Below are 18,345 nucleotides of genomic sequence, written 5' to 3' on the forward strand. Positions count from 1 at the left end.
AGCGGAGATATTTTGATGTCTAACTTTTTTTCTAGGATGAATTTTCAAAATCTGAGATGGTTACTGTCTGTGCAGGGTATTTTTACATATAGATGCCAAGTTTCAGGAAGTTTCGCTGAAAACTGTAGGCTGTGAAACAAAAAAGTCCACAAGAAGAAGATGAAGAACAACAATGTAAGTAAGACTTAGAGATCCTCCACGAGGATCTAAAAATAAGCCGATGTACATACATGAAGCAAAGACATGCATATGGCTTATGTGCATATATAATACATTGTTGTTATATATCTGGGATCACTCCAATTGCATTGGGCCATGGACCTAAGGCCTGAGGCCTGCCGATCTGTGCCTCTTCATGCAATGGCGGCACATGATTTTATTGAGAACTAGACGACCTGTGAACTCGTTGGGTTCCTGTTGTGACAGCGGTTGATAAAAAAAATCATTTCAAAATAAATAAATCAATAAATTAATAATAAATAAATAAATAAATAAATAAGAGAGCTCCAGCGAACTATACCGCTGAGGTTTTTTGTATTGATCAAATAATCCCGAAGAGTACTCGACTGAATCGGGAATTGATTTTTTAATATTTTTTTTTCGTTTCCCGATTTGAAGGAACCTTGATATTGCGCATCAATGTGAAGAAAAAAAAAAACGGAGAAAAGAAAGTCAAATAAATTATTGTGCGTCATCTTCTAAACACAATTTTATTTATTCATGTACACGGAAGTATGAGATCAAAATGTCGATGTTTATTTTATGTTCTTTGTCGTTCTTTGTCTGTACTAAATGTTTGAGATTTTTCAATAAATCATTTCAAGAAAATAAAAAAGATAGCTCCAGTAAACTATACCGCTGAGGTTGTTTGTATTTATCAAATTCTTCCGAAGAGTACTTGATTGAATCGGGAGTTGATTTTTTAAATAATTTTTTCGTTGCCCGATTTTAACGAAACTTGATACTGCACACCGCAGGAGAATGGTGAGTAAGGTGGCCCAAATTTTTTTGCGCTATCATGTACCATTTTGGCTGTATTTCGAGAACATACATACATACATACATACATACATACATACATACATACATATATACAAGATGAGAGTGTTAGTAATGTATCGATAGATAGATAACTGTTTGAGATTCTGACAAATATGGTGACACATAGCACTGGTTACCATGACGCCTGCAATTCAAAGTTCAAGAAACAAAACGAACAAACAGTAGATCGTGCTCAAAAACGCACAACAAGGATTTGAAGGAGTCATCTGAGACTGAAGAATGGGTTTTCGATGAGAAAACTTATGAGAATCAGCCTTCATGCTGCTATACCCTGAGGGCAGAATAACTGTTTGAGATGCTGACAAATATTGGCAGCACATGCTGCATCCTACTGATCACAATCATGCCTGTAATTCAAAGTTCAAGAAACAAAATGAACGTAGGTCGGGCTCAGAAACACACATCAAGAGTTTAAAAGACTCTTCCCACATCCTTTTTCTCAAGCCAAAAAGCTTATGAGTTCCTTACTGGTTTCACCTTCTCAGTAAGTTGGCTTGTGAATGTGATGTATAAACAAGGAGCTGATACTGTCAGTCCTCCACCACGAATGGTCTACATGGTGACCTTTACAAAATATCCTTACTGGAGGCGATTTGAAATGGCGAGAGTCAACTGTTCATCCACAAACTAGAGGGGGAGCATTCGGTAGAGTGCAAAACATCTGCCGCCAATACCGCTAGGTCACTCAAGTGAACCTGATATCCTATTCATTCAATTTGACGTCAACAGTGCTCAAAGTTATAGTTTGCAACTTTCCCTTTTTAGGTCATCTCTTCGAGCATGACCAAATAATATGGGTGTCGATGTCCTTCGATCCGTCCGTCCATTCACAATGAAGTTGAAGCGGGAGATGTGGTCATTAGTGATCCTGATAGAGGTCGATGAGACGTACACGATGGTATGACTTTCAAGGTCACCGAAGGTCAAGGTCAAGGTCACGAGGCCTTTGAAGTTGCGAAAATGACGATTTTCAAATTTTATCTCCGCCATTTCTCAAGCGATCTTGAATTTGATTGTAGCAAATGAATCTATGGGACAATATCTAAATTTTGTCTGGCCGGATTTTCGATATTCGCTTTCCTTTTCGTGTCACGTGACTTCAAAGTTGGCAAAAAATGCGAAAATGACGATTTTCAAAATCTATCTCCTACATTTCTCAAGCGATCTTGAATTTGATTGTGGCACATGAATCAATGGGACAATTTCTAAATTTGGTCAGGACGGATTTTCGAATTTCGCTTTCGTTTTCGCGTCACGTGACTTCAAAGTTTGTAAGAACTACTCTACCTTCAGGAGGCTATATATTTTCTCGCAGAGATGACCGTCACTCCCGCACGGGTGTATTTTACTTTTAACTTTTACATACTCAATTCATTCGTCATAACTCGATTCCTTGAGACAGAAATTGATTTTACGTGGGTATATCCACCTGAAGTTCCAAAATCAGCCGCAATTATAATTTTAGCATGGTTTTTTTGTTGGAAATCACTTATAACATGTAGAAATGCAAAAAAAAATCGAAATTTTGTTGAAAAAAAAGTTGCAAATTTTTTTTTTCGGGTGGGGGGGGGGGATGGTTGGAAATCCCTTAAAACATTTAGAAATGCAAAAAATAAAATTTCAAATATTTTTTTCAAAATGGCCGCCATAGCGGCCATATTGGACTTTGGACCAAGTACAAAATCTAATGGCATGATCCTTGGACCAGACCTAACCCCCCCACCAAGTTTCGTCGAAATCCGTCGGAGTTTTTCCGTAATACTGTTCACAAACAAACAAACAGGGGTGAAAACTAACCTCTGTCCATCTTCGATGGCAGAGGTTAATAAGTTCCATTATTCACAAAGTGTTTGGGCTCCACAGAGGTCCAAAGTTTGATCATAAGGTTTGTACCATGGACGTGGGGGTGGTGGAGGGGTGTTGTTCAGTCAAAAGGTTGAATTATAGAGAGAACATAAAACAGTTTAATTACTGTCAATCACTGATTTATTACATCACTCCGATGACTAGGCGATCAACCCTTGTACATTATAAATGTTCAGTCACCTAACTCCCTTCATGAAGCACAGTCACACCGTGAGTGTCTTCCTGCAGTATCGTGGTACGTAGATCGTTGTGTGTAAAATCGATGTTTAACTTTGTTCAATTCAGAATGGTATTCAGAGTGCCGATTGAAATAGTTATAGATTAACAATGGTGATTAATGGAGGATGGGGAAAGAGTGGGTGAAAGTTCCGAGTTTAGAGGGGAGACAATATTGACTCAGTGAGTTTGTTTCAGCAGATGCTCAAACACAGAAAACTCAGTTCCCTGGAGTTGAAGTTAATGTTGCTATTTCTCTTCATGACCGTTATTGTGATCGCTCTCCTTGCCATCATCGGCACCAGCGAATTGGGAAGAGTGTATGTTCACACAGGTGAGTTTTATGGGATATGTTGGTCGATAATGTATTACATTTCAAAATTTAATTTGAGGACAATATAGTTAATTCTTTCTGTTCACGACAACTATTAATTATTTATTAATTTCCAGATCAAGTTCCAACATCACGTCAATATATCCCCCACCCTCACCCCCACCCCTGCCGTCATTCTCCATCCTCATCTTCCACTCACATATCTTCCACTCATATCCTCCACTCTCACCTTCCACTCTCATCCTCCACTCTCACCTTCCAATCTCATCCTCAATCCTCATCCTCTTTCCTCATTCTTCATCCTCACCCCACCCTTGCCATCATCCTCCACTCCCACCACACCCCTGCCATCATCCTCCACTCTCATCCACACCTTCATTCTCCACCTTCACCTCCACCCTGCCGTCATCCTCCACTCTCATCATCCACCCTACCTCTATTTTTTAGAGTGAAATAATTGTTAGATGTGACCCTTAAGCATAGTCCGTGTAAGCTTATCACTTCATGTTGATGTTGAAGTTGTTAATATTGTTATTATTTTGTATTATGGTTCTGGTTAGGTTTCGTATTGCTCTATTCGTCTGTATGCCTGGTGTTGGCTTAATGGTTAGGGTGGTGGGCTTTGGATCCAAGGGTCCTGAATTTAAATCCCACTCAGTTGTTGAATTAGTACCAGGTGGGGTTGACTCAGCCTGTCATCCTTCCGAAGTCAGCAAAATGAGTGCCAGCGTGCTGGTATACTGTGTCGGAGTGGCGACCCGTCCAGGATTGTGCCCAGTAGCCAAGGAGACTGCTTAAGCAGCACCAACGCTCTACATTGAGTATGGTCCCAATCTCCTCCTCCGCCTCCTGGGTGGACTCAAAAGGTCAAATACTGAAAAGTGCAATTTCGGGCACATTTTACAACTTTTTTTTTTGAATGAAATTTTGTATATGCGTTCAACATTGTGGGATGCATGAAATATGAAACGATTTTTTGGATTTAACCTCCATGCATCGGGGACAGGGGACTTTTGGGTCACAGACGTCAAAACAGAAGTTCTTTTTTTTAACTCAAAATTTGATATTGGGTCATTCCTGGTGAAACTTTGCCATCTTTCAACTTTACTTTAGGTGGGAAGCTTGGGGATTTGCAATGTTGCACCATCGACTTCGTTCTAGTTGGAGCTGAACCAAAGGGGGTTACTGGAAAAAAGTGTGCATCCTGGAAAAGGTCGGAGGACAGAGAGAGAGAGCAAATGGCAAGGCTGGAGGAGAGGAGGTTAAATAAAAGAGGGGACATATACGTGTCACCATATTATTATGATTATTGTAAATATTATAATTACTTCATGCAGGTAGACATGTTCCCTGAAGGAAGAGGGAATGCATAAATCAGCTAACAAAGGAAGCAGGAAATTAAATAAAGATGTTAAAATAATTGTAGGATAATCGGATAAAGTCGTATTTGTACAAATGTAACAATATGTTCTGGGCAACCATGATGATAATGTGTGACCTTACACATCACCATCTCTTGACTTTGTTGCTGAGAAAATTAACTTCCCTTTAGGAAAGAAAGATGTTCACCGAAAATAGATTTTGGGGTTCGTCTCCAGGTCAAAAGATGAGGACTGACTGAAAAGGGGTGCCTTCCTTTTGTCGTCATTGTTCATATATGTGAGAAATCATAGGCTAAGCAAACATATCATGGATACCACTTCCTCTTCGTTTCATCAAAATGGGACAGGTGGCAGTAATGAGCCAGTGGTTCAAAGAGGAGTCAACCTTCAATAACTTCTGGAACATCAAAGTGAGGCATTCCTTTCTGATATGTTGGAGTGAGGAGTTTCAACTTCAGGACATAAATCACCCAAATCATTTTTTTGAAAATGACGAAGAGCCATCACGAAGAATACTGTGCAGATCATGAGTAATTCATGACCCAACCTTCAGATGGTGAAGTCTTGGTAACTGTGGAGGTTTTTTTTTTAATACATTGTTGAGGCTCGTATGAAAGCTAAAGCACAGAACACACAACATGGGGGGAGGGGTAGGAGAGGGAAGGAAAAAACTGTGGGGAACAGAGACAAGAGGAGATCCATGGAAGGGAGAGGGATTGGGTGGGGTACATAGGGTAAACAAGATGGACATTACAGGGACTTTTAGGTCCTTACACTACAGGAACTTTCAGGAATGAAAGCAGGGAATTTGAAGGATGTGGGCTTGGGGTAGATTAAAAGGGGTAGAAAAGATTGTGCTTGTGGATGGGGAGGATAAGAGATGGTGGTGAACAGCTGTTTTGAAGAACTGGAGGGAAGAGTGGGATTGAAAAGAGTGTGGGAGTTTATTCCAAAGGCGGGGAAAAAGAGGAATGAAAGAGTGAAGGTGAGCAGTGATTCATGATTTTGGTAGTTTTACTAGAAGGGGGTTGTTGGCGGACCTTGTGTGCCTTACGGAAATAATGGGTGGGACATATCTCAGACAGAGCTGGGGGGGGCGAGGATGGAGAGGAGAGGAGATGGTAGAAGACAGAAAGACCACTGAGCTGCCTGCGTTGAGAGAGTGAGAGACACAAGGACTCAGCCTCTTTGTAGGAGATGCGAATGATCCTAAATGCCTTTGTTTCCCCGGCGTGAAGCTGAGAAAGGTGAGAGGCGGGAGCACCAGCCCAGGGGGGAGAGCAGTATTCCATCAGGCTGCGGACAAAAGCTTTGCATGTTGTCAGGAGTTCAGGTGTGCCAAGGAAGGACTTTGCACGATGGAGGATGCCCAGTCGGCGACTGGCTTTGGAGGCCAGCTTGGAAATATGGCTTTCCTAGGAAAGATCGTGGCAGACATTGAGACTCAGAAGCTTGAAAGAAAAGGACTTCTTCAAGAAGATTGCTGAGAAAGTAGATGGGGTGGTGGGGGGGGGGGTGGGGTGGTCCTTTGATGGTCCAGATGGTCCTTTCGGAATGACATCGTGAGAGTGTGAGATTTATCAGGATTGAAAAACATGTTCCACATGTTGGACCAGCTTTTATTTTTATCCAGATCTACAGAGAGTGAAGAGGCTGCTGCTTGCCAGTTGAGGATGACAGATTGTACGGCAGAGGGGGGAGTCATCACGAAAGTGATAAAGAGGATTTTTCAGAGAGATCATTGATGAAACCAGAAAAAGAACAGGGCCCAGAACACTGCCTTGAGGAACTCAAGCCTTGACAGGAAGAGTGGATGAGAGAACTCCATGAAGGGCCACATGTTGGCTGCGACAGGAGAGGAAGTCTGCGAGCCATGAGTGGAGATGTCCTTGAATACCATTGGAATAGAGTTTAATGAGCAGGGCAGGATGCCAGACCGTATCGAAAGCACGTGGCTTGTCTGGGGATATGGCTCCAATTTCATGTCTGGCATTGAGGATCTCCATCCATTTTTGGGAAAGCTGGGGCAGCATATCCAGGGTAGAGTGACCTGGTCTGAATCCAAATTGATGATTGGAAATCAAGCTATTGGAGAACAGGAAGGATTTGATGTTGGAAGTGATGATTAATTCCATAACCTTGCTGATGATTTGGAGAACGCTGATTGATCTCAAGTTGCAGGGATCAGTTTTTGCACCTTTTTAAGCAGAGCGGTAATGTTTGGTGATTTCCATGCAGATGGCAGTTGACCTTGAGCAAATGAGAGGGTGACTAGAACAGAGAGAGGGTGAGCAAGAGCAGCAGAGCAGGTTTTAAGGACATGTGGGCTAATGCCGTCTGGACCGGTTGAAGAATCTGAGTCGAGGTTTGACAGCAACCTCTCCACCTTGTCAGGAGAAAAGGACACAGAGTCCAGGAACATTTGGGTGTGACTGGGTAAGGTGGGTACATTAACTTGCAAGTAAGAGCGATGGGTTTCGGACACAAGATTTACAAGCAAACACCGAGTTTCGGCATTCAGCGTTTTCAGGTGCTGTGTCAGCAGTGTGGACATTTGAGGTAAGGGAGGGGATGGAGGCAGAACATACACCAGAAACAGACTTAACTAAATTCCACCTGGATTTGGAGGAGGGAGAGAGGTTTGAGAGTTCAGACTTGAGATTAGAAAGATGTTTTCTGGCTCTCCTGAGGGGAGACACAGACTTGTTCCCAGCTGTGTGGAAGGACTGAGATTACCTTCAGTTGAATTTGCCTTACATGAGGTGAAGGCAAGTTGTTTCAGGACAACTGCCTTACCACAAGCTTCAGTGTAACATGGGCGGGAGGAAGGGTAGGACAACTGAACACGAGAGCGGATAAATCTATGCATGAGGGAGAGCAAGTTTCTTTGAAAGAATTCCCAGGACGAGTTGATGTTGAAGAAAGTAGAGAAGGGAGACCAGTATAAATGTTTGGTGGCTGCTTAAAGTCCCTGCCTGTTAGCCTGAGTGAAATGCCAGACTCGATGGCGCTGAGGTGGTTCTCTAATAACAACCAGAGAGATGTCCACTTTGACAAGCACGTGGTCAGATGAACCGATTAGAGTGGAGGAAGAACAGCAGATATTTTCAGGGAAATTGGTCAAAAGCAGATCCAGAAGAGATAGTGTACCATTGGTTGAGATCCGGGTCAGGAAGTTTACAGATTGTGTTGGTCCCAATTTGTCACAGAAGTCATTTGCTGATGTGCTATGGCAGGTGAGAGAGGTACCCACACCCAGCCAACTGGCATGATGACAAAATCAAGTCACCACATTTGAGGAAGAGAGAGTATGGATGAGAGGATAGAAGTTGGTTCATGTTTTCGGATAGTGAGGTGTAAATGGAGTCATCACTGTTTGGTGGACAGTACAGTACACATATAAACATGAGCTGGGAGTGGAGGGGAAGCCATAGCCAGAGTTATTGCTGGGGGTGTGGGGGAGTGAGAACAGTGCATGGAGAGTGAGGAATGGAGTCTTTGATGAAGAGAGCAACTCCTCCACCAGGATGAAGCTCAGGTCTGTCATACCGGAGGAGGGAGTAACCAGGGAGAGATACGAGGGAGTCAGAGACGTCTTGAAGGAGGAAATTTTCTCTTAAGAAAACTGTGTCTTCGAAGGAGATTTACATTTGAATTTGAAGCCTATGGATACAGCAATCGAGTTGGAATGTACAAAGTATCAAAACTCGACAGGAACTGATGACTTGCATTTTGAGAGCCTTTCTCATCTCCAGAATGGCAGAAATGCATCTTCCCCAGGACAACGTGCGATCTCATACACCCGATCTTTTTGATGGTCCAGGCATCAGTGATCGTCATAATTATTGGGTGACCTTGACTTGCCTTACACCATCCACTCCGTTTAACTTTCATATTTCAATCTACTTTTAGTCCTTTTTTGACAACTTTTGCAGAAGGTGGTGTATGCAAGCTATTAACAGATGATTCCAGAATGCTGATTCTTTTCCAGCAGTAATAAGGTTCTTTAACATGGGTGCACATGGTGATCCTGTGATGTTTAACACGGGTACATCTATAGAGCATATGTTGTTTATCATGGGTGCATGTGTAGAGCCTGTGATGCTTAACAGGGCTGCAGGTGTGAATCATATGATGTTTAACATGGATGAAGGTGTAGAGCATATGATGTTTAACATGAGTGCTGGTGTAGCGCATGTGATGTTTAACATGGGTGCAGGTGTAGAGCATATGTTTCACATGGGTGAAGGTGTGGAGCATATGATGTTTAACATGAGTGCAGGTGTAGCGCATGTGATGTTTAACATAGGTGCAGGTGTAGAGCATATGATGTTTAACATGAGTGCAGGTGTAGCGCATGTGATGTTTAACATGGGTGCAGGTGTAGAGCATATGACGTTTAACATGGATGCAGGTGTGGAGCTTGTGATGTTTAACATGCGTGCAAATGTAGAGCATGTGATGTAGAGCACGAGGGCCTGTGTTGAGCAAATTATTTTTTGGAGCCAGGAAACCACCACCTGCACCCACAGAGCGATACAAAATGACTCAAAATGATGAGGAGTTATGCCAGTGGATGTTGCAATAACAAAAATCCCAATTAAATTTGGTTAAAGGATTACATTTTTATCTTGATGTGTGTTTTTTAATAATGTATGCACTCCCGACTTTACAGGGTGGGGGAGGGAATACAAGAGTGATACAGCTCTAATAACCAGTGCGTGGAATTTGATGATGGTTGGTGTTTTGGAATGCAAATTGGTGTAGGTTTCAGGGAACGAAAAGTCATTTGAGCCAAAACCCTGCAAATGAAATTCCTGGAGTGAAAACTGGTAAACCCCTCTCACAATGAGGTAAACACCAAAAGTGAAAAATGTCATGCACCCATGTGTTAAAGATGCTGCTGCTACTACCTTGTGCACACCTGAGTTTTTGTCTGAACACCCAGGTGATGACCAGCAAGGATTAGCCTACATCATAAAAAAGTCAATCCTTTGTTTGCAAGCAAAGTAAACGGAAGTAAAATTTTGGCCACCGTCTCCTGGTCTATCGAGTGGGGGTGAGTAATTGAGGCAACTCAAGGAGTTGGTGGCACACATTTTGGGAAATAAAAAATAATTACAAATTAATCGTTACCCTATAATAAACTGACAAAAGCATACTTTTAAACAAAATGATGGCAAAGCTTCCCTTATCATAATTAACCTCAATCGTTGTAGGTCTAACCTTTCATTCTTCCATGATATTTATTCTTCCTTTTCCCTCTCTCTCACTGTTCATTCGTTCACTTTATTTATTTATTTTTAAACCTCAATCCCATATATATGCCTGGTGTTGGCTTAATGGCTAGAATGATGGGCTTGGGATCCTAGGATCCTGTGTTCAAATCCTGCTTGGCTGTTGAATGTTGTCGAATTAATACCAGGTGGGGTTGACAGCCTGTCATCCTTCTGAGGCTGGCAAAATGAGTACCAGCTTGCTGGTATCTTCTGTTGGAGTGGTGACCTGTCCAGGATTGTGCCTAATAGCCCAGCAGACTGCTTAGGCAACACCAATGCTCTGCACAGAGTATGGTCTCAATGGATGGACAGATCCTTTATAATCTCACAAAACCACCAACAAAACATTTCACCATTTTTTTTTTTTTTTTTTTTTTTTTTTTTTTGTATACCTTGGTCGAGGCTCGTATGAGAGCTAACACACAACTCACAGCAAGGAGGCATGAGACAAGAGGGGCGGGAGTGGAAGGGACAAAACATTGGGGAACAGAGACAGGTGAACTGTTGAAGGGAGAGGGATGGGGATGGGACGGGGAACATGGCGAGGGGAAGATGGACATTAAAGGGACTTTCAGGAAGGAAAGCAGGAGAATTGAAGGAAGTGGGCTTGGGTGGATTATCGGGGGTAGAAAAGATCGAGGATTTGGATGGGGGAAGATAAGAGGTGGTGGTGAACAGCTGTTTTGAAAGCCTGGAGGGAAGAATGGGAAAGAATAGAGTGAGGAAGTTTATTCCAAAGGCGGGAAAAAGAGGAATGAAAGAGTGAAGATGAGCAGTGATTCGTGATTTTGGTAGTTTTACCAGAAGGGGGTTGTTGGCGGACCTTGAGCGCCCTGTGGAAATGTGGTTGGGACAAATCACAGAGAGAGCAGGGGGGCAAGGCTGGAGAGGAGTCGGTAGAAGACAGAAAGACCACCGACCAACCTGCGGTGATTGAGTGAGAGGCCCAAAGACTCAGCTTCATTGCGGGAGATGCCAATGATCTTAAAAGCCCTGGTTTCGACAGCGTGAAGTCGAGAAAGGTGGGAGGCAGGAGCACCAGCCCAGAGGGGAGAGCAGTACTCCATCAGGCTACGGACAAAAGCTTTGTAAGTGGTCAGGAGCTCAAGAGGGCCGAGGAAGGACTTTGCACGACGGAGGATTCCCAGTCGGCGACTGGCTTTTGAGGCAAGGTTGGAAATGTGACTTTCCCAGGAAAGGTCATGGCAGATAGTGAGACCCAGAAGCTTGAAAGAAAAGACTTCTTCCAGAGGATTGTTGAGAAAGTGGATGGGGGGTTTTGTAAACGGTCCTTTCGAAGAGACATAGTGAGAGTGTGAGATTTGTCTGGATTGAAAGACATGTTCCACGTGTTGGACCAGTTTGTGATTTTATCCAGATCTGCAGTGAGCGAAGAAGCTGCTGCTTGCCGGTCTGAGGGATGACAGATGGTACGGCAGAGGGTGGAGTCATCGGCAAAGAGAAATAGAGGATTTTTCAGAGAGTCCGAGAGATCATTGATGAAAACCAGAAAAAGAACAGGGCCCAGAACGCTACCTTGAGGAACTCCAGCCTGCACAGGAAGAGGGGATGAAAGAACTCCATTTAGGGCCACACGTTGACTGCGACAGGAGAGGAAGTCTGCGAGCCATGAGTGGAGATGGCCTTGAATACCATGGGAAGAGAGTTTGGTGAGTAGGGCAGGGTGCCAGACTGTGTCAAAAGCACGTGATATGTCCAGGGATACGGCTCGGATTTCCTGTCTGGCATTGAGGACCTCCATCCATTGATGGGAGAGCAGTAGCAGCATATCTAGGGTAGAGTGACCTGGTCTGAAACCAAATTGATGATTGGAAATCAAGCCATTGGAGAAGAGGAAGGATTTCATGTCTGAAGCGATGATGGATTCCATAACCTTGCTGATGATTGGGAGAAGGCTGATTGGTCTATAGTTACAGGGATCTGTTTTTGCACCTTTTTTATGCAGGGCAGTGATGTTAGCAGATTTCCAAGCAGATGGCAGATGACCTTGGGAAAATGAGAGGGTGAATAGAACAGAGAGAGGGTGAGCAAGAGCAGAAGAGCAGGCTTTGAGGACATGTGGGCTGATGCCGTCTGGACCGGTTGCAGAATCTGACTCGAGGTTTGAAAGCAAGCTCTCCACCTTGTCAGGAGAAAAGGATACAGAGTCCAGGGACAGTTGGGTGCGACTGGGTAAAGTGGGTAGAGATAGTGATGGGTTTGGGAATATTCCAAGATAGAAATCTTGGAAATTACCATTAAGTAATCCTTGTTTTTTTTTAATGTCTGTTTACCAAGCTCGCCATCTCCAACTTAGAAACTTCATCACACGATTGCATTTCAATCTTCTTTTTGTATTCAAGATATTGGCTCATGTTATGGAGGTCACATCATGTAAAATCAGACCACACTGACAGTGAAGTCACAAGTGGACAAAAAAAGCAATGGGATGAATGAACAGGAAAGGAAGAGACAGGGCAAACTTGAAAACACAATATCTGGCAAGAGGATTGCATAATGAATGGTTAATATGGGTTGGGAGGATCGTGGGTCGGGATAGTGCTGGTGTTGTGAGATGATGGTGCACCACTTGCTTGAAGCCGTGATGGGAAGAGTGAGATTGAAGCCCCTCTAAAAGACGGTTTGGCTGCAGACTGGGGCATTCTCCAGCATTTCTAGTTTTTCCTTGAATAAACAAGTGAAATCCTTCAATACAGCGTGTGTGGTGAATCAAATGAGTACACGAATGTTAAAATATGCAATTTATGCTTTTTCAGTTGAAAAACGATTAAAAAGCGTACTTAATATTTGAAATGTAAAAATATTGTTATTATTGTGATAAGCACCTTTATATATAACAGAAGGAATGAAATCGTTCGATACAGCGTGGCAGGGGGCCGCAAAAGAATGATAGCATAAGAAGAACTTAGCTTTCAGCATTCGGCGATCGGCGCGAAAGGTGATGGTGGGCGGAAATGACGTCTTTCGGCGCGAAATGCGATGGTGGGCGGAAATGACGTCTTTTGGCGTGAAATGCGATGGTGGGCGGAAACGATGTCTTTCGTTCGTTCGTACATGAGAGGGGCGCGTTTCTTGGTTTTTTCCCGTCAAGCAATGAATTAAAAATGGTTTTCACATATATAACACATTAGTTTCACAAATCTCCATTGAAATACTCGGGTATTTCCATCAATTCTCGCTATTTCGGTCTAGGTTACGCACTGCTATCTACTGGACGGCCGTCATTGGCTGTCTTGAGGCACGTGGGGAGGGGTGGGGGGACAGGGGACACCGGAGACATGGTAGACACCGGGGACATTTCAAACTCGGTGCAATTGTATACAGCGGATGCGCTGTAATCAGTGTCCACAGCATAATGCATTGGAATCTCCCATGATGAGACTTAAGCACAGTCTGTTGCTCCTCACATCACAGATATGTTGGTGGTCTCTTAATTGTTTTTTTTTTAATCACCTCTCCTCTTCCCACACTGAACCCACTCTTCCCTCCAGGGTTTTGTACAGGTGGTGCACCACCATCTCATTTCATCCCCTATCTTTCCCCTCAATCTTTATTATCCCCATTAACCCTTTATAAACCAACCTCTTACTTGCAAGTTAATGTATTTATTCCCCTCCTCTATCTCCTTTTCTTCCTGTTCATTAATTCCCTAAGTTGTGTCCAAGAGTTGCCTCGCTTCCTGACTGTCAGTTCATACCCACCATCACTTTGATCTTCCATGAGTGTCGATGTTGTCAACTAAAAGAAAGAGGAACAAAGGAGTGATTGTGGGTGGGAAGCCTGGATTTTTCAGTGTTATTTTTATCTTCCAACACACATTGCTTGTTCATACGGTTAAGTGATCCAAAAACCATCTATGTTCAAATTTTGGAAACCTTTACGTTTGTGTTGCTATTCATAACTGTGTATATATATATATATATATATATATATATATATATATATATATATATATATATATATATATATATATATATATATATATATATATATATATATATATATATATATATATATATATATATATATATATATATATATATATTCCAGCTTATCTACAACCCAAGCTTAATTATTTGTTTATCTCATAAACCAATGGATGTGTTCACCTGTCTCCACCCATAGCTAAAAGTTTGGTTGCAGTATAAGTATGTGTATGGTAATCTGACAATGCTTGTAGAGAAGTGCAGAGTTTAAGGAATGTCATCGTATCACTACTTGCAAGATGAACACTTTCCATCCTTCCGTTCCTGTTTCTATCAGGTATTTGCTAATGTCTTTGCAAATTATTCCTAGGCATCAAGTTTTAATAATACCCAACATTATTGGGGCATTGCCGGCCTCTCTAAGAGCTGAATGTGGAGTTTTCAAATTGATTTGATGCCATTAAGTGTTGCGCGATCTAAGGGAATGCGACCTTAAGCTGTCCTGAAAATGCTTAGCTTGCAAGGAGGGTCGAGATGAATATGCTTCTTATTTCACAATAAATTATCTTAGCTCAGCATGCAGTAAAGTCGATGTGAAATTGAATTAAATTGAATTTCCCCACTTGCGAAAGCAGATATTTCTGCTTTGATTCGCAATATTTTTCTTTTGCTGCTTCTGATTGTTCTGTTTGAGGATGAGGGGTTAATGTATTGTATTCTTTCCTCCTCAAGTACCTTCAGTGAAGTGTGGTGACAAAGAAGCTGAGCGCTTCGACTGCTATCCAGACAATGATGCTAACAAGGTACAGAGTACATCAGCTCTAATAAGGTTAATGCAAGGCATGGCATCGAGTTTACCAATACGTTTGCTCCAACTAATGAGGTTCTTACATAAAATATTTAGGTTCGTATTCCTTTTTGCTACACGCAGGCTAAAGCGGTGGAATTTAAAATTCCATCTTCTCCATTCTGACACTCTTTTTCCTCGTCTGTTATCTCCATGTTCCTCCAACCACCCTATCCCTATTCTCCTCTTTTCTTTATTATCCTTTCCCTCTACCCTCCTTTCTCTTTCTTACTTTGCCCCTTTTTCCCTCCCCTGCACCAAGTATGTAAACGTATATGTCCTCTGGACAAATTTACAATGCATGGGATTAACAAGGCTGACTTGATTGATTTGCCATAATAGTTATCGATATATTCAAACAGAAATTGTTTTTTTATTTTCAATATTTTATACTTTTGAGTATATATTTTTTTTCATCCAATTATAAAATATATTAATTATTTCATGGCCCAAGTATTCCCACCTCCTTGTGGGGTCGACCAGGGATAGTATTTGACTCAAGTCTTTCATGAACCAGCTGGACAGGCTTGACATTCAACGGTGGTGATTATGGGAATTTTTAATGTCACCAAAATGCCAGTGATAACTCACCGACCATTCATGAAAGACAGCATGTGATATGTAATGTCCAACAACTCATGCTGGCAACTGAAACTCTCAGTAGTAGCAAGTGCTGGTCTGGTACAGGGGTTCATGGCCACCATTGCATTTAAGAGGTGACATTTGGATAATGTTAAATGGTAATATATCTTTACAAAAGGTGTAATGAAATTAAATATTTTTCTCGAATAAAACTTTTTCATTGCAAATCGTATGCCATATTTTAAAAAAACTTTTTATTTAGTCATGTACATATGATTACAGCTGTTTTTTTAACGTGTGAACAAGCTTGTTAATCTCTTTTTTAAAAAAATGGACAAGATCACCCTGTTTTAAGCAAAGTTGGTTTTTTTTCACTCTGTTGGATTAAATGTTATATGTGTCTCCTCATTTGCTCAGGAAAATTGTGAGAAGCGAGGCTGCTGTTGGGTGGAGTCACGGAATCCGAATGTACCTTGGTGTTTCTTTCCAAAGACTGGAGGCTACAAGGCCGAAGATCGCAAAGACACACCTTACGGTCAGTTAAGAATTGGGACCCAGATTAGGTATATCTTATCGACTCAGTATAATGTAATATAACAAATAAATGAGGGGAATGAGTTGCAAACATGATGAACCAAAATTATATTCTGTTATTATTTAGTATTTTTTGAAAAAATATATGAATTCATTCAAAGTATTCAAGTTACAGTGTATGCAAATATTGATGCAAGCAATTCCAGCAAATACCAGGTCAGTATTTAAAATATGACCACCTATCCTGAAGCTCTCCTGGATCAGGAGCAACAGTCACTCAAACACCCTGTAGATCCCCTTTGACCCTAAATTTTTTAATGTCATGAACAAACTTTAGTAGAACAAAGGGGATGAAGGTTGTGGTCAAGTTTCATCAAAAGTGTGTGTGTAGTTTCTGAGAAGAGAACAAATACCTCTTTTGGGGGGGCAATTGCTCCCTACCCCCCATAGACCCCCTCATCACAGATTTTGTATGCAGATGATAAGCTTTGGTACATCACAAGTAATGAAAGTTGTGGTCAAGTTTCATCGAAATCCTGTGTGTCGTTTCAGAAAAGAGAGCAAATACCTATTTTTGGGGGTCAAACCCCCCATAGACCCCCACAGTGAGCACAGATTTTGATGCAGTCGATATACTTTGGTAAATCACTGGTGTAAAGGTTGTGGTTATGTTTCATCAAAATTGTGTAGTTTTGGAGAAGAGAGCAAATACCTATTATGGGGGTTCAACCCTTCGCCCCCCCTTATATGCCTCAACGATACAGATTTTGATGCGGTCAATAAACTTTGGTACATTATGGGTGATGAAGGATGTGGTCACTTCATCAAAATTGGGTGTGTAGTTTTGGAGAAGAGAGCAAATACCGATGATGGGGGTAGAGGGGGGGGTCAAAAAAACCCCTGTAGACCCTCTTAATGAGTGTAGATTTTGATACGGTCAATAAATCTTCGTTTGGCATCAGAAATGAAGTTGGCGGCCAAGTTTCATCAAAATCGTGCGTTTAGTTCAAGTGATAATGACTGAAGTGTTTACGAACTGACTGACTCACTGATTGACTCACTGACTCACTCACTTATGGACACTGCACAATCACATAAGCTCACCTGCCTGAAGTCCAGGTGAGGTAAAAATGTTATCCTTCATGAAAAATAAAGTTGAATTTGACAAGATCTTCAAACATCAACTGGCTGGACATTCTTTGCAAACATGTCATATTAGCTTTTGCACCCAAAATGTTGTGTTTGTATTTAACACGTTAAAACATATTGGAGAATTATGCAATTTATTTGCCATTGCCAAAACTTACACACACACACACACACACACACACACACACACACACACACACACACACACACACACACACACACACACACACACACACACACACACACACACACACACACACACACACACACACACACACACACACACACACACACACACACGTTAACATGATGGATCGGCTCACTACGCTTGCCTCTCGACACGTCGTTGCTGAGATTGACGTCACAAATTTGCTGCATTGTCATGATTGACACCAATCAAAACACAAACATTTCTTTTCTGCAAATATATTTGTGATATTGGTGATATTATATTTATTCGAAATTTATTTGTGATATATGAATATCTTCGTGGACTTTTGGGTCTTTGGGGTATTTTAGGTCCTCATGGTATTTTTTTGTGTGATATATGTATGTAAATGTGTGTGTATATATATATATATATATATATATATATATATATATATATATATATATATATATATATATATATATATATATATATATATATATATATATATATATATACATATATACATATATACATACATGTATGTATATACATATATATATATATATATATATATATATATATATATATATATATATATATATATATATACACATACATCTGGGAGGCCCACCTCCCGAAGAGGCTCTGTACTGTAGTAGCTTTCGGAACGCTGGCCTCCCATTGGCTGGAGATGTGTGTATATATATATATATATATATATATATATATATATATATATATATATATATATATATATATATATATATATATATATATATATATATATATATATATATATATATGGTTCTTCTTTCGGCTGCTCCCGTTAGGGGTCGCCACAGCGGATCATCCGTTATGATCCGCATACTGATTTGGCACAGGTTTTATGCCCGATGCCCTTCCTGACGCAACCCTGGTCGCCTCTTACGACACAGGGATAAGGATTGGGTTTCGCCATGATTCCAGGCTGCCCTACACCCTCTCATAGCGCGGCCC

At 41.4% G+C, this 18,345-nt stretch overlaps 1 protein-coding gene across 1 annotated transcript in view; it reads left to right on the forward strand.

Moving 5' to 3' along the window:
* The first annotated feature begins 3,061 nt into the window (after positions 1–3,061).
* LOC147012881 (sucrase-isomaltase, intestinal-like) overlaps positions 3,062–18,345 on the forward strand; it is a 465,156-nt gene continuing 449,872 nt past the window's right edge. Inside the window, exons 1-4 of the mRNA XM_085853461.1 lie at positions 3,062–3,163; positions 3,346–3,478; positions 14,819–14,889; positions 15,933–16,103. Coding sequence (XP_085709587.1) covers positions 3,346–3,478; positions 14,819–14,889; positions 15,933–16,103 — 375 coding nt within the window. The 5' untranslated portion in view covers positions 3,062–3,163. The remainder of the gene's footprint in view (positions 3,164–3,345; positions 3,479–14,818; positions 14,890–15,932; positions 16,104–18,345) is intronic.

The sequence above is a fragment of the Eptatretus burgeri genome, chromosome 14 (genome assembly GCF_056783735.1).
Source record: "Eptatretus burgeri isolate ZD-2024b chromosome 14, Ebu_testis_v1, whole genome shotgun sequence".
In the NCBI taxonomy this organism is placed as follows: domain Eukaryota; kingdom Metazoa; phylum Chordata; class Myxini; order Myxiniformes; family Myxinidae; genus Eptatretus; species Eptatretus burgeri.